The sequence below is a fragment of the Lichenostomus cassidix genome, chromosome 2, assembly GCF_008360975.1.
Source record: "Lichenostomus cassidix isolate B80296 chromosome 2, HeHo_3.0, whole genome shotgun sequence".
Taxonomy (NCBI): Eukaryota; Metazoa; Chordata; class Aves; order Passeriformes; family Meliphagidae; genus Lichenostomus; species Lichenostomus cassidix.
In genome coordinates, this window is record NC_139482.1 from 109139484 (window position 1) to 109157155 (window position 17672).

A 17672-nucleotide genomic window follows, 5' to 3' on the forward strand; every position below is an offset into this window, starting at 1 on the left:
GGAGGGTTGGAACAAGATGAACTCTAAGGTCTCTTCCAACCCAAACCTTTTTGTAATTCTGTGATTCTGTGAATTGTTAATACAAAATAGGGAAATATGAACAACTGGACTGGCATTTTAATGCTTGTAGCCCTGCATTTCAGTCTGGGGCCTGATATATTTTGCTCAGTCTTGCAGTCTTGTGATTAATACCCAATCGTAACACCTACTAAAGGATTCATTTAAATAACTGTAAATATGTTCTTAAAGGGCAGAAGAGGCTTTTTGAAACACCTAGTGATGTTCAAATCACTTTTAAAAGTTTTCAGCTTTGAAATACATTGAATTCAAACATTGTGTGTTGAACCTTGATTATGATGGCACCCAAATAAATCCATATATATCTTAACATAGCCACATTCCTGTCTAAAAGTTAAGCGAATTACTCTTTCCAATCAACCACCATGCTGCTGTTGCTGCTGCTATGCCTACATGTGGGATCAAGTCCTGGTCTGGCTATTTAAGTGAGCAATTACAGCAGGGCTAGTGGAAACTTTAAATTACTTATGTGAACAACAGCAAGAATATCCATCTGGCTTTATTTATGTAAAAATGAAGTATTTTGTCTAAAGCAGTCAGTTAAATGGTTTTTTTACCCTATACCTTTTTTCAATAAAAAGGAGGATTTTGTTCTACATCAGAACTAATTGCCATTTCAGAGGGGATTACTTTTATTCTAAATTCAACGAAAAATTTAAACAAATGTCAAAATTGCATTCCTATATTTTCCCCTCTAACAGGGTGTAGAAGACTAAGTGCTGTCAGGTTGGCAAGTATTTTTAACTTTTAGTATCAATTCTTTTTCCAAATATCATGCCTTTTTTAAAGCTAACTTCTTCATATTTTGCAAGGTTAATGGAAGAAGTGTTACTTCTTCCACTGCTCACTTTTCCAAAATTGTCTATACTCAGCTATCTGAGGCAGATTTAGGAGGAAGTTCTTAAAAATCACACAAGTATTTGCTTAACTGTTCTGTGGTGAAAAAAAAAACAACACATCTAAGAGCCTTAGAAAATCTCTTTCTACAATATTTTTTCAAGAATATATGAGAACTAATGGTAAAAGTCAAAGTTTTTCAGAGAGTAGTTTTGCCCTTTTTCAACCAAGTTGTTTATCACACTTAAGTAAGTTAAGCACTGTCAAACAAGGTCGAGATGCTTGGAAAGCAAAAGTGCCCAATTAACAGAGTTTGAGGTATAGTACAGAGGAACAACTCTGTTAGAATTTGTAGAACTTCATGTAACTGTTCTTGTGATTATTTTCTTAATGCTTCCCAGCTTGTTAATCAATTAGATATGCATCCCTAAACCCACAGATCTTCCTTTTCCTGAAAATGCTCATGACCTTTCCAGACATAAAAGCCTGGAGGACTGAAAATCCATGTGACTGCAAGGGCAGCTGGACTTTTCAGCACTAAATTCAGTAAATAACAAAAGCTCTCTCTCTCTAAAACTAAAACTTGAAAGCAGAACCTAGACACCCATTCCAAGTAATCTTAATGAGGCAGATTTCAGAAAACATCCCCACTACTGGAAAGCAGTCCCCACCATCGTTGTTCAATCTCAATACAGATGCATTACAAGCCAATATACTCATTCAAAACACCTCGATCAACATGAGCACAGTCACAAATTGTTAAAACACCTCTTACAGCCAACTGGCACAACCAAGTGGCAGTAGCAGTGAAAGATACAGAGCTTAGTTATTTGTTCTTGAAGGTGGCAATTGGGCAGAAGGAGCTGGGATAAACACTGGGATCTAAATGAGGAACTGTCTTTAGGCATAGTGTGACTCTTCTCTGACACATCCAAACTTGCCTTTGGACAATGAAAAGCATTTATGACTAGTTTTTCCTCTCCAACACAGAACACTTTGCTCTTTGATACTATCGTTTTGTTTTACAGTAGTACTTAGAGGGAGGGTTTCTTTTTCTTAAGAAAAATGAAGAATCTCTTTGTGAATGAGAGTTTAAAATCTTGCTCTTGCATTAGGACACTCGCAGAAAAATGGCACATCTCTGAGAGAGATACTATAAGATGTGATTTCAAACTGAATGCAGTGAGACATCATAGGAGATCATGAAGACAGGAGGAAGAAGAGAGTAGTAAGAAAATGTAACTAATAAGTCAGTTCAACCTGATTTGAATATTTCTAGCATCTAAATGTTTTTTTGGACTGTAACTAAATAAATGCATACCACAGATCTCCAGCAGCTGTCTACTGTCTCTTTTTAATTAGCAGTTCTCTATTACAGAGGCTGGGACAAGTCTAAACACGGGATTTAGAAACACTAGTGAAACAGGCCATTTGACTATTTCAGGGAGAAAATTCCTCTTGCATAGCCTTTAGAGGTCACAAAACACCTAATGTATACACAGGGATTCTCATTGATATCAGTCCTTAGGAACAATGAAGTATTTTTTTTTTCTTTTCTTTATCAGCTAATGAAGAGAAAAATAAATCATTTCTTTAAGAACATAGAGAACTTTAAGTTCTTAAAGCAATACAGAACAATGCAGGTAGGAGAACAATCTAGAAATTCCATCCAAAAAGCCAGTGATTTCAGCACTTGACAGATTTCCCTCCAAATGAAAGATTCTGAGCAAGATCATAGAATTTAGTAAGAGAACATTCTCAACAGTCCATTAGCAAGAGACAATGGGAGGAGAAAAACCATCTTATGATTCCTGAGAAAAACTGAGTTCCTTACTGAGGTATATACTTGGGTCAGAATGAAAACTGAACAATTACAAGCTGAACAGTAAATTGGGCAAAGCATTTCGAATGTAGAAAGGGAACTACTCAAAGGCATACTTGTAACAAGAAGCTATGCAAGCTGCCTTGGAGTCCACAGACAACTATCTGTCATAAGTGGAAGCAGAATAACTATACGTAATCTGTTAAACATTATGATACTAAGAATCATGTTAATTAACAATATGAACACTCATGAGACTGAGCCTTTTTTCTTGCCTCAAAGCTAGAACTGGCCTGTTATGCAGCAAGAACTGTCGGGATTACAGATGGCAAATAACTGACAGAATCAGGCTCCAGGCATGCTTTTTCATCTTTACCATACAGTTTTACACTAATTTAACATAGTGTTTACATTTTCTCTTCACTTTACAGTATGACGCTGCACATAGCTGCACAGTTCCACACACAGTCCAAACTGTCATACGCCATAAAAGAGAATATTCTCTTTTTCTTATACAACTAGAGGCTCAAAACGAAGCATTTTGAACGTGAACAAAAAAGAAAAAACCACTTGTATTTAATATGTCCATAGCAAAAGACATCTCCTGCAGAGATTATTATCTGACATGGTATTTAATACAACAGTGGTATTGGTATTGCTGTTGAGCAGATGATTATTCTGGTTTGCTGTGTTTGAGAGTAGCCTCTTATTCAAAACAACACCATCGTGTCCCTTCATGATTGTTTTGAACAAATGTTATTATCCAGAAAAAGTGTTTCTTCTCCATTATCAAAATGGTAAGTACATTTAAAACAATCAAGCAGTCAAATACCTCTGTCCATGGTAGCATTTTTAAAAAATGCCTATAATAAAGAGATGATGGTACAATAACTTAGAAATCACAAAATTATTTTAAAACCCAAAGGGATACATATTAAATTTCAGAACTATTCAAGGCATACATATAAAATGCTACTTATTCTCTTAGGAAGTTGATAGGAGCTCCTCCAGAGACTTTGGATAGTCTTTGGCTCATGTTTCTACCTGCAGAGAGGGACACAGGACATATATCCCTTCAGGCTCAAGAGGGCTGCAGTCTTTGGCAAGAGTTCCAGGGCCTTGTCACTTCCATTCATGGGCAAAAAAGTCAATGTTTTAGAGGGTAATTTGTTTGTTTAAAAAGAAATAAAGCCCATCATAAATTGTCATGAAATATTATAAAACCAGGAAATATTTCTGAACTATAAAGATTGCCTATTTGAATCATATTCCTGGTAATCTCTGCTCCTTTTCCCCTCCCAGGAATAAATTTGATCCTGCAACCTTTATTCATATGAAAGTAACATTTGCAAATGTGCACTGAAGTCAAGCCAACCCAGCTCTTATGGGTCAGACTGTAGCCCCTTGTTCATATTGCACAAGTCTTTCAGATGACAAAAATGAGCCAGTTTATATAACTACTCATCAGGGTGAATAATGACAGTAATAAGGCCATAAACTGGAACAGTGAGGAGACCTGCTAGCATTGGCTAATTTTGTAAGTATTTTCAGTTGAAAGTCCAGCAAAATAGAATACTTGGCTTCATGAAATCTGAACTCGATGTTGCTGAATTATTGTCAGACAGAGTGAGTAGATTCAATTTAATGCTACTTAGAAAATTGTAGGAAATATTTATTTTTTATTTGTCCTTTTGTTGTTGTTGTTTTGAAGGGCAAAATGAGTTGTCATGTAAACCACCAAGCAATCTCTGGCACTTCTATCTGTACAGATGTCCTTTATTCTACCTGTCTTTCTTCATCTGAGCTTCCATTGCTCTTTAAACACTGTTATCCCAATGTTTCAAATAATAAAACCATGCAATTGATTACAATCCCAAACACACACAAAAATTTAGTTTCTGTCTTCGCTTTTTGTGTTATTAAATAGTGGTCTTACCCTACAAATAAGCCTGATATTTTGTTCTTAAAACTGTCAGCTACCATCTTAAACAACATATGGTACTCATAAATATTCTGCAGAAACTGCAGGAAAGAGAAAGATAGAGAGAAAGAGAAAAACAGTAAAATTCAACCATCTCCAATAATTTTTGATGTAATCGATGGGTTTGCAGATGACTCATTAAAAAAAAAATGGTATGTTTAATCACTAATGATATCTATTTGCAACAATGAGGTGATTTTGTTGTCATCTAAAGGCCAGAGAGAGAGCTAAGACACATTAAACAGAAGGTGTGTAGCTATCTAGTTTTTCTGACTTTCCTTTATTTTGGAAATACAAACATCTTCTAGAAATAATGAAGCTGCCAATTGGTGAGAAGACTTTATTTACCCATTTTTGTGCTATTGAATAATGTTAAAATATCAATGTCTGAAAACATTGTCAGTTGTATACCACTGTAATTTCCATGATATTCGGTTCAATTATAATTACTAAACCATTGGGATGCTCAAATTGTAAGTTTGATGTCTTTATTTTATGACTGCTAAATATGTTTTTCACACCTATATATCAACTAGAAGATTTCAAAGGAGTAACTTTCACTGATAAGTAATAGGCTGAGGTGTACAACAAAACACCCAAAGCCAAAGCCATTGCCACTATGATGTTACTACACTGGGCATTTTCTTGAGTATAGCCTTTCACTAGCAGGATCAATCTTACAGAGCTCACTGGAATCCAGTTAGCAGAGGCATTTTAGAGAAAAATCCATCTTACTGCAAGAATTTTCCAGGCAAAAATCTGTAACTGTAACTTAAAGTAAGAAATACGTCACTATGTAGTCCCTAGTTCAGTTTCCCTCCTTATGCCTTGCTTTGTTCTTCTTTTCCTATAGATCCATATTAGTTCATTTTGTGAACTCTAGTGTCTTATAGCACTTTTAAATCACGGGGAATAAATTCAGGAAGAATGAAGGAGGGAAGAAAAAAATCTCTGACCTGGTATTACCAAAAAAAAAAAAAAACCAAACAAAAAAATAAAGACGCTAAGATGAAAACAAAATAGTGCCATGGATTTACATATGGGGTTTTGATGGATACTAGGGCTGGGTTTTAAGTCAAAACTCACCATCTCAAAACCACTTCTTTTCATCCGCCTGCAGGACTTGAGGTAAGTACGTATGCGTTTTCTGGCACGCTCTTGATACTCAGGGAATTGTCGCCTGCATGAGTCAATGATAGCCTGGATCTTTTCTTTGGGCTGCTTAGAGATTGGGACCATTCGGTCCAAGTTTTCATCTACAAACAGCCTGACAAACATCTGTTGGCAAGAGGGAGACAGAGGAGATGGGTTTGGAGGGCAGCTCTCTTCTCTTCCTAGCTTCCTGGCTTGATTACTGACAGGAAGACATTTTTTTCTATCCACTGAAGAGCTTTGTAATGGGAAGCCAGAAATATTAAGCAAACAGTTCTTTAAAGGGTTATTTGGGGTGGGGTGGGGGAGGGACTGATTTAAAAAAATAGACAAGAAAAGAATAGTCTATAGGATACAGAACTTGTGAGATAAACCAGAAAAGATTGTGAAAATAGGCACTACTTAAGTTTCATTATTAACAATAAGCTGTGATTGCTAATCATTTTATTGAACTGACTCACATATTTTCTTTGTTTGAACAATTGCTCGTGTTTTCATGCATAATTATATACATTGGGAAAGCAATAGAGAACAGCTGACCACCAGAATGGTCTCCTGACAAAACTAGCTACAGCCTCTTTCCATTCAATGGGCAAACATGCACATCCACACACATGGGCACACATGCACACATACAGAACAAAGCTTTGTTTTCCTCACTGGTAAAGATGGTACTCTGCCTCAAAATTCTAAATAAAACACAGTCAATCTGTCGTCTGTTGGCAAGAGTTTAATGTGCATTAAAATAATAATTGAAATAAATCCTGCAAATAATTGTGCCTTAAATATTGTCAGACTTACCCAAAAGCAACAATGCAAAAAGAATAGAAGTAAACAAGGTGAGTGCAAGAGGGCTTACGTTAAAAGCTTTCAGTCGCTCAGCTTCTACCCCATCTGATTCATTAACCTTCTCAGGATCTTCTTGCTCATCATGGTCATCCTCATCCTCATCTCCTCGATTCAGAGACAGATCTTCAGCACCTCTGCCTACACTCTCATTCTTGCCAGAGTCATAGCTCGAATAGCTATGTGCCGGGGACTGAAAATAGAGAAAAAGAACATGCTTGTAAAAATTCTCAGCAAAAATAAGGTCTTACTTATCAAAAATGCTTGATAAATATTTCAAGAATTCCATGAATTCTTTTTATCCTTAGTTCATCATAAAGTGCTCCTAATCCTTCCAAGAGCAAACAATGCACAATTATATTAATTTCAATGCTTTAAAAAATGTGACCAACTGCAAATTCAGTAAATCTATTAACAGATTAATTACCTATGGTAATTACAGTTAACATGAAATGTTTGCCATACACCCTTGTTTAAGTACTACCTACAAAAGTTTCTTACAAATACTTTGTTTTAGTCAAGATGCAAATAAGGAATAGTTGATTTGAAAAAAACTCTAAAGAATTAAAATTTAAACATTTCAAGGCATAGAGGATTCAAGTAGGAAATATTGATATTCATGCAATGAATATTAAATATTATCAAGAGATGCAAGAATTTATTCAAAATAAAGAGATTATGGTCTAGCTTCACTTGCAAAACCCCAGAATGAATTAGAGATGTGTAGGTTTACATTTTGAATGTTCTCTGAGAATCATGTAGTAAAACCATTTTCTCTTTGAAAATCAGCATCCGGAACTTTCCCCTGAGCAGAAATTCATTTTGTTGGATAAAACTGATGACCATCTCAATAAAGTGTATCCACTTGTAGCACCAAAAAGTTTCCAATTACCAAAAGCTAATACAGTACATTTTCCTTTGTAATATCAAGTCCTCAGTTACCTGTTTCCATTGAATGCACTTCAAGCTCCAGACCATAAAAAGTCATCAGTAACAAAAAGCTTTCTACAACTTAACATTCTACAACTTAAAACTTAAAGATCAAATCTTTTTCCCAGCCCCATGAAAGCATCAGAGAGTATCTCCACCAGAGCCAATAGATTCATATTTAGGTAATTCAGAGCAAAATCTTACTTCTGTATTTTAACGCTGTAATATTTCACTATTTTTCTCTCTTGCTTCAAAGCATTCCGTCGTCTGAATCAGGTGCTACATGACAAATTTCACACATACCTTTTTTTAGATGCCTCCTGCCTTAGTGTCACCAAAAGTCAGGAGCATAAATCCACAACTGAAAATACATTTCAAATACTTAAAATGGCATGCCTTGAATCACATTCTGAGCTTCCTGAAATTGTCTTTATGTCAGGGTATTTCGCCAACCACAGAATGAATCTGGACAGTGAGGTAGATGGGAAAGACCACCAAAACCATTCATCTATGAGGTACATTTTTTGCTTTATATTCTTACTTCAGCTTCTTTTTCTCCTTTCCCTATTTTCTTTACCATCTCACATTGGTTCTCTGTACACCATCAGTCTTAGAGTCACTTGTCTTGCCTTAAGAGTACTCATATTCCAAGCCTTCCTTTTTTATAAATCCTCCCCAGGCTATATTGTCCCAGTACCAATCCCCTGGAGTTCCGCATTTGAATCCCTAATACTCCTAATATCAGAACTTGCAGTCTCTCTCATCTCCTTCCCTGAGTCTCTTCCCTCTCTAGACCACTCTCCATTCCTCACAGCAAATGTAGGAAGAATGAGAAAATGTCAGAAGAAAACAGAAAAGCCAGCTTCTGGATAAAAACAGCTTCAACCAGTAGAAAGATCAGCAACACCTCTCATAGGACAAGAAATTAGCCAGGTAGATGGGAGATGGCATGGGCAGATAAGTCAGATGGGAAGATGGCAGATGTGAAACGGCAGGGGAAGATAAGGCTTGAGAGAGCAGCAAAAACAAAACTCCAGTTCTTGATACACCGATACGCTGTCCTGTGAAGATTATGAGTATCCACATTGCTGCCCAGTCAAATAACTTCAGGTTCCATCCTAAGGAAGGTGGTGGCTGTATCTTATCAAAGTGTCTAGCTTATGTAAGCAACAGTATTTAACCTGGTCAATGGATACCAGAAGGCCAACAGCTGCAGCCTGGTAGCCTTTTACAAAGGAGTGAGAGTGATCTTCCCTAATCCTGAAAAGATTCTCAGAAGACATGTTTTTAAAAAAAAAAAAAAAAAGTTACAATGAATTAATTGCTACAATTGTATAATGCTACGCAGTAGAAGATCTGACCTATGCTGCAAGACTTGTTCTTCTGTACTTCTTTGTTTCACCTGTCACAACAACTATATAGCATGCCGAAGGCTTTGAGATAATCAAAAAGCCATTTCATGTGCTAGGCACTACATAAAGCATAGAAGCTGCTGCCCTAAAGAAACCTACTGACTGAAATCCTTGCTGTGCAGACACTTGATCTCGCATGAGTTGTTTCATCAGACTAAATCCAATTAGACTACTCATGTGCACAAAGTTAAACAGATGCAAAACTGATTTCAGTATGTACATATGTTTCAGCTAGGTGCCAAGATCATAAATTATGCACCAGGATTGAGATTTCCTTTTGTGAAGGAAACAAATTCAGGCCAAAATGGCTTTACTACGTCTCTCAAAAATGCAATGGCCTGGGTGGTTTTTTTTGTTTTGGTTTTGTTTTGTTTGTTTTTTAAAGAAAGCATTGCATAGAGAGCCTTATCCAATGTCTTCTCTAAAGTTTTTATTTAAACAACAACTTTAGCATCTTAAATGAACTGTACGGAATAAGAGTCTGAGAAAGTTGCATGGCAGGAATCCATATTTATTCACTGTGTACAGTACCAGGAAAAAGAGGTGTCTTTCTCCGAGCTGTTTCATCAGCAAACTGAGGGAAGAGTTTGCAAAAGTTCAGTTAAGAACAAAATTTCTACCTTTCTGTATTTCTACACAGATGGATATCAATTCAGAGAAGGAAGAGACATTTCTCTCACATGTGTTGACTCTGCAGCTGTGCAAAAGCCAATAAGGATTTCCTTTTGCTATTCTATTAGGCAGCTGCAGTGTTGAACAAGAAGTGAGACAGCAGAGGACAACTTGTACTTTGTACACACTTCCTGATTTTAGGTCTTGCACCGTCCTTTCAAAAGGCTGCTCCCACCTTTGACAGACAGAAATATGCTTGTTCAGATTCCTGAGCACATCATTTTATGGTCCTGTAGTGAACTAGACTGAAGAAGGGATCCTTGTTAAGATGTTCTGGGTTTACTTGTTTGTTTGTTCGTGGATTTGATTTTTTAAAATATTTGCCAGACTGCTCAAGACCAGAATTAGTTCTTGGCTCCAGTTCACCACCTGAAAGGACAAATCTTTGTGCTGACAGCAAAGTGGAAGAGATAGAAGGACATGACATGGAAGAGATAGAAGGAGCATACATATCTCTGTTGAAAGCAATGGAAGACTAAAGCAATGGTGGAGTATTGTAGCAACGTGGGTTTTAGGATTCCATGTGCTCCTTTGTTCCTCTGCTCTGTATACCATTGGTTCATTTTGAAATACGCTCTGCTGTACCTCAAAACCTATTGGTGTGTAACCCTCCTGCCCATCTTCCCTTTGTCCTCCTGGGACTGGCTCAGAGAGAGCCAGCCCCTGCCCTCTCTCCTTCCCCTTAAAAGGCAGAGCCTGGACCAGCTCGAGGTCTTCCATCTCTGGGCTGCTAGGATATGCTACCTGCCCTGTCTGTCCTCCCCCCTTTCTCCTTCCCTGCACCCCTTTTCCCATTACCCCAAAATAAACCTCTCTAGCAGAAAAGAGATGGAGTCCAGTTCCTTCCTTCGTATCACGATATTCCTGTTGAATTGACGCGGTTAGAAGACTGCCGCCATGCCACAGAACCTCGGGGGCTGCTCGCCCCACATCCGGTGGGATTTACAAGAACCAGAGACCCGGTCCGGGGGGCAGCCGGCCTGTGCCGCCCTCCCGGACCGCGATACAACAGAGTGGAAGCGTTAGGATATATAAGATGTTTCACAGGTGACTCTTTGTGCTTAACAAATCAGGATTGGACAAGTGACAGCAATAAGACATTATTCAATGAGAACAAATGAGGGCAAGGCTAAGGACAAAATTATTGCCTTCCCCAAACATTTAGATGATTATCAAGTTGTTTTAAAAATATTTAGATTTTGACAGTTATAATCTGACCACTTTGTCCTTGCCCTTTTTTGAAGGTTCTGAGCTCATTATATTAATCTTTTCCTTACAGTAATAAGTACTAGGCATTTCTGCTTTATTAAAATGAAAATTAAAGAATCATGCCTAACATCCTGTTTTTAGGAGGCTGTGACATGAAATATCAACCCCTTTTAAAAACATTACAGGTCAGCAACAACATTCACCTGACATAAGGTGTCAAATCATACAACAGAAGACCTGGGAGGACATCACCGTGTCATCTACTTTGTCTTGCTGCCACAGAACAAGGTCAGATGGTCAATCCTGACCACTGTTTGTCTGGTTATTATCTTAAGACTTCCAGTGACAGAGATGCCAGTATTCCCCAGACAACCTGCACCAGTGTTTTAATATCTTCCAAATTATTAAAACATTCTTAACACCAACCTCTCACGTTCATAAATAGTACTAAGCCGATTTCTTTTTCACATATCTACCACAGATTGCAATGGAGGAAAGGTGTGGCATTGGGAGAAGAGAGCATTCTCTTCCCTCTTTATAAGATTCTTTGCAACATCTGTTATCATGTCCCCTCCCCTCAATCTTCTTTTCTGAATAAATTCATTTATACTGGGAAACTCATGTTTTCCCGATTCCTAATCATTCTTAATGGTCTGCTCTGGATGTTTTCAATTTGGTTTGAAACCTTCTCAAAGAGCAAGTCCCAAAACTCCAAAATGTATTCCATTTGTGGTCTTTCTATGAAAAAAATATTTCTTTATTGTATTATTCATTTCTAGCATGCTTACAGCAGAAAACATTATCCCTTTACTTGGAGAAGAATAGCCCAAAGATGCAAAAGACAGCAGTGCAGAAACCCCACAGTTCCAAACAGAAATCATGCTGTTATTTTACAAGAACTAAAGCAGAAGTAATCCATAACATTTAAAAATATGAAGTCTACCATAGTGCTCCAGTATCTGCTGGGCTTCAACACTGGTGTATGGCCATCAGACAAGGTTTGGAGGATGATGCCACTTTAACTTATTGCAGGAGGCTCATCCCAGCAGAGACTCTTGGCTACCCCAGTGAGTATACAAAGACGGCACTCAATTACCCAAACAAAAATTATTCCATGATAGAAAGCTAATTACCGAGGGTGATTATTTGTAATGACCAAAAACTGGAAAAATCATGTCTTTGTGACTCTTTAAAAATGACAGCATGGAACAAAACACCCCTTTTCAGGGAAAGAGGCCTCTGAAGGAAGTGTAGCAATTCTTTTTCTTTTAACAAAGCTTCATTTTTCACATTTACATTACATTTTGCATTTACATTTAGTTAGGGAGGTTTACATCTAGATGAATAGTTTATAGTTCTTCTGGTTGTTACATTAGACACTTATAAACCACAGAACTCCTGTGAGCAAAAAAGATTTGTACATTTGAAGATTTGGCAAGACAGAAGCACAGGTTTCCATGCTGCATGGAAAGCAAAGGAGTCAGGAGGCTGGCAGAGATGACAACACTCTACTGGCTATACAGAATTCTCTTCTAGAGATCTCCCATCTGTAAAAGTTACTAATTTTTTTTATGAATAAATAAAATCATATTCTAAACTTGACAGAATTCTGCTTGTCCCCAGGTTTACATCCAGCCCTTTCTTCTTTTTCCTACATTTCAGTATTTCCCTCTCTGCCACTAAATACACAAAAGTCTACAATTTCAGCAACTGCTCTTGCAAATTATGTGTACTTTTCTGTATATTTTCCCATGTGCTATTGTGTATACATATTTTTATAGCAACTATTCCTATGACACAAAAAGGGATTGGAATATTCTGATGACAAGGGGTTTGATTGCTTTGAAGATCCTTTTTTCCAAAATTGTCAATTAAATTGGAACTTAATTATTTTCACATTTACATTTTTAACTGACTATATATGACAAAGTTTTTGAAAAATGTGTAAAACTAGTTTTTGGTAAACTGATCTGAGTGAGAAGGATGCCTTTTATTTGACATATAAACAAAATTAAAAGGTTAAGCCTGAAAGGTTAAGGGAAAATTCATGTCCTATATCTTTCCCTTAAAAATATATTTGAAATTAATATTGCATTGTTAAAGTTCAGCTTCTTCCCTGTGCAACCTGTGAGTTCTCCATACAGCAGGGTACTTGCCCACAGGAAGTAGTGGTGTTTGGGTTCAGGGTTTTTTTTCATTACATCTGTAATATATGTAATATAATAACACATTAGAAAACATAAAATACTTTTGGTGTATACATGCCATTTTGGTGTTGAAAGACTTGAAACCATGAATAAAAACATTCTTATCTTTTTCTCCTCAATTCAAACAGAAAGCAGGAGGCATAACTGGAACACTTAGGTTCAGCTATTATCCTAAGGAATTCTCTGTCAGGTTTTATAGACAGAAGTCCAACACTCTATCATTTTGCATTAATAAGCCACTTTTCCCCACAACCTCTCTTAAATCCTATTTTTTTCTACCTTGTAGACTTTAGTGTTGCTGTCCTTTTTCATGGCCCCTTTAAACTTTCATATTGTCGCGTGTAGAGCTTTACTCTCTTCTTTTCTCATTACAGAAAAGACTGTGAATTCTCAAATACAATTCCAGCATCTCACCATTTATTTCAAGATCCAATTAACCTAATTTTTATAAACTCATCACATACTTGTTCATCTTACCCATATCTTTTAATCTGACTATTACCAGTTTGCTTCCCTTGTTACACCATAATTGGCCTTTCAAGTTCCTTTATAAAATTTCACCCATGATAATGGGAAAGCATCATTGTGTGCAATTCTGCTATTTGGAGCATGAGGACAACAGCATTTTTACTAGAAGAATGGAGAGCTGAAAGCTAGAGTTTCATAGGTTTGACTCTATAAAAGTGTTATCTAATGTTGAGTGTTATGTTAAGTAGATTGTGTAGGACTTCTTTACACAAAACTTGTATTACACTGAAATATTATAAAATCTATTGTGTTTGCTCTGTGTTAACAATGTGACTTCCAGAAACAAAATGTTCAGTTATTTACAACAAAAACTAAGAAATAAGAAGATTTTGCTCCTGAATTATCTTTGATATGGTCTCTGAATTATCTTTGACATTACTTCTCTCCAGAGTAATTTTTTTTACAGTAGTCCCTGAGAGAACAGTGACTATTTCTATCTGCTTGTTCTTTCTCAGTTATTTTCCACTCTATGACATATTATGTTTGCTTATAATATTCCTTTCAACAGAAGCACATTTATTAGCAATTAGGAAATTATAAATTACCCAGACACTTTCATTCCAGTGGGTTTTATCTGGATAAATAGAAGTTCGGATAATTGAAAGATAAGAAAGAATTGAAAGTCTCCTTGAAACACAGTATCTTCCTGTGCTATTTTCTCCTTTTAGCTAATATATAGTCTACCGTAGGTCTATCCTCACTGGTATTGGCCAACAGCAAAATACATAACTTTGTTCTAACAGAAATTAAAAATTTAGTAGAGAGTAAAAACAGAGAGGTAACCAAGACTTCTCAGTCAAGTAGAATAAAGTATATTCATAGGCAATAGTTTAAAGAGCTTTTTTTTTAATTTTTCCACAACCAATCTCTTATTACCTGATTCAGCATCTTCAGGAAAGCTCCTGTTCCTTCCCCAGACATTCTAGAGGACGAGAATTCTTGGGGGAATCAGAATAAGTATGTCCAAGTCACCCTAGTAGACCAGTGTTGAGAGTACCAGAGCAGAGCTGATTTAACAGAGCAGGAGACCTGCCTACCTCTTACAGCTTTTATTTTATGAAAAGTTGTTTTATTAATGAACTTCTAGAACTCCTGTCGCTGATGTAGGAAGACACATTTTTCAACCAAATACTAAAAGAATTTAGTTATATAACCACCAATAACTAGTCATATTGCAAAATGAGGCTGCTGTGTCTTTGGGAAAAAATACAATGTCTTTTGTGGGAGTTGAAAAGTCAAACCGAAATGGTGACAGACTCAAATAAAAGATTAAATTATTTTTGGCAGCATATACTGCTATTTTGAAGCTCTAAAAGGCTCTGACAGAGTTTCTGAGAATTTGAGAAACACAGGTTGCCATATAGGAAAGCTCCATCACAAATTTCTGCATTTCTGCAAACCATGTGCCAACAGAGTATTTAAACATTTCATAAAATCAAACCAGAAGATCTGAATCAATTTATACTCTTTTAAGATCTTACATTGCAAAAACAAAACGGGAAAAAACCCAAAAGAAACCAGTCTTACTTTATTATCAAAGTAAAGAAAACTTCATCAGTGATTTTCTAAGGACAATAGTAGCATATTTTGCCGGTAGTATCATAGCTTAGCAACACCAAGACCCTGAGTGAGCCCCATACAGTTCTTGTGCTTTTGGCAAAATCCATCAACCTAAAACTTCTATTGGAAAGCTATCATGTCCAATTTTTGGTGAAATATTGACTTTTTGCTAAAAATCTTTACAGCTTCCATCCAGATTCCACAGCTTTGCCTTTGTCGGGGTTTGGGGAGTTTTGCTTTCCTTTTGAAATAAAATAGCAACAGTTTACATGAGGATTAGTGAACATTTTTCTTATGGAATGTTCTTCAGTGACTGCTAAGGTTCACATTACAGGCAGGCAATGAGCATTTTCGACCAGCAATTCTTTGGTCAATGGTTAGACAACTGGCTGGTAGGAGCTACAAAATATTTTGCAAAAATACCAGACTATTAATTTCTTTTCATTCTATTTAAATTGAGAATGAAACCTGTAATGCAGGCAACACATTCAGGAAGTAACTAAAATGGGGAACATTTATAAAACCTGAATATCACAATGACAATTACAATGTAAGTTCGAAGACTCTCACTCCCCTCTTTGTAGCCTGTCCCAATATAACTAAACATGTCAATGAGTAAAAACCAGTCAAGTTTGTTAGGAACTCTCCAGCAAGAAAACAACAGAATCCCTGACAAAACCCAGTCTATTTATTAAAGATCTCACTTGCTGACCAACACTGCTACCCCTGTTTGAAAATATCACAAACGGCTTCCAGCTTTCAAAAGAGAAGTAGCTGCTGAATACTGCAATGGCCTCTAAAGTCTGACTTAGGCAAGAAGCCAATACCAGCAAAAGGAGGAACTGAGATACAGGAGCAATATAATTTATTGTGTAGTTTTTTAAGTGTGCTAAGCATACTGTTTGTTTTCTATGATTTTAATTTCTTGTGGGTATCTGTACACAGGGGAATAATGTTGTCATAAATACAGAACAGCAGGGTTTCTTGTCAACATGGCATCACTGGATACTCCGTTTTAATCCTGAGCATATTGCTGCCAGAAAACCTAAGAAGAATCCCTTTCCTCACTTTAGCAGTGAGGAATACAAATCAGGGAATACAGAGCACATGCAATTCACCAGTTTAGTCATAGGCCACTTGTGAAACACCTACAATTAACTAGAAAACTGCTATAATCTTTTCTTCTTTGCTATATGTTCATGCCCTTCGGTTCAGTTTAAGCCATTTTTTTCATGCTGCTTTCTCCATAATCTTTTCATTCTACATCTTTGAACTCATTATGCCTTTAATTCTTTTTGCTTCAATCTCTTTTCGATTTGTTCTCTTGTCTCTCACACTATTCCCTTCACTTCTTCCTCCCGAAATTTCCCTCTGCTTCCTCTTGCCATAAATTTAAGCTATGACATCAAAAGAGTGCAATAAAATGTTTTCTTCTTCAATCACAAAAATATATAGACCTGTTAGAGCAAGTCCAGAAGAGGGACACCAAGTTGATTAGAGGGATGGAGCAGCTCTCATATGAGGAAAGACTGAGAAAATTGGGTTTGTTCAGCCTGGCAAAGAGAAGGCTTCAGGGTGACTTAATTGTGGCCTTCCAGTACCTGAAGGGAGCCTACAAGAAAGACTGAGAGTTTACAGGAGCATGTAGAGACAAGACAAAGGGGAATGGCTTCAAACTGAAAGAGAATTGGTTTTGATTAGGTATTAGAAAAAAAATCTGTGAGGATGGTGAGGCACTGGAAAGTGTTGTCCAGAGAAGTTGTGAATGTCCCATCCCCAGAAGTGTTCAAGGCCACTTTGGGCAGAGTTCTGAGCAACCTGGTCTAGTGAAAGGTGCCCATGTCCACAGCAGGGGGGTTGGAACCACATGACCTTTAAAGTTCCTTCCAACCCAAATCATTCCATGATTCTATGAAATATAAGGTTATTTCCTCAAGTCCCAAAACATGAATCTACACTTTTAAACTATGTATTTATTCATAAACAAGACTCCTTGAATTGAATCTATGGCTACAGGTGAAGTCTCATTAAGAGAACTACGACCACAGAGAATGTAGACTTTAATTCACTGCCTTTTTCTTCCTCACGCTCTTCCATTATAGTTTTCTACTCCTTTAAAGCAACAAAATGTTCCCAGAGAGCAAACACATTTGCAAATGGAAGAGTTTGATTTATATCAGGAATCAAGGAGAAAAGACTGATTTTTGGGTTTTGACACTCACCTTGCTCCCCATCCCTATGTATCCTAGAAAAGATAGTGATGGAAAGTACGTAAGAGGCTTCCAGGTTGTACAAAGTTTCAAAAGAAACTTCCAGAGACCAGCAGCAGAAATAATAATAAACCATCACTGTAGGATTTGTGTGCCATAAGAAGAGCAGACAGGGAGAGAAGGACTTGTTTTCACTAGGTAAAGAGAGAGAAAGCAACAAAGACAAAG

General features: G+C 36.9%; 1 protein-coding gene across 4 annotated transcripts in view; it reads right to left on the reverse strand.

The window, feature by feature from the left end:
* Positions 1-17672, reverse strand: part of NOL4 (nucleolar protein 4) — a 191900-nt gene that overhangs the window by 41595 nt on the left and 132633 nt on the right. For 3 of the 4 annotated variants that reach the window (XM_085052770.1, XM_085052769.1, XM_085052772.1), the window contains exons 7-8: positions 6730-6909; positions 5805-5996 (exon numbers count right to left, since the gene is read on the reverse strand). In XM_085052770.1, coding sequence (XP_084908896.1) covers positions 5805-5996; positions 6730-6909 — 372 coding nt within the window. The remainder of the gene's footprint in view (positions 1-5804; positions 5997-6729; positions 6910-17672) is intronic. The other variant, XM_085052771.1, reaches the window with a different exon arrangement.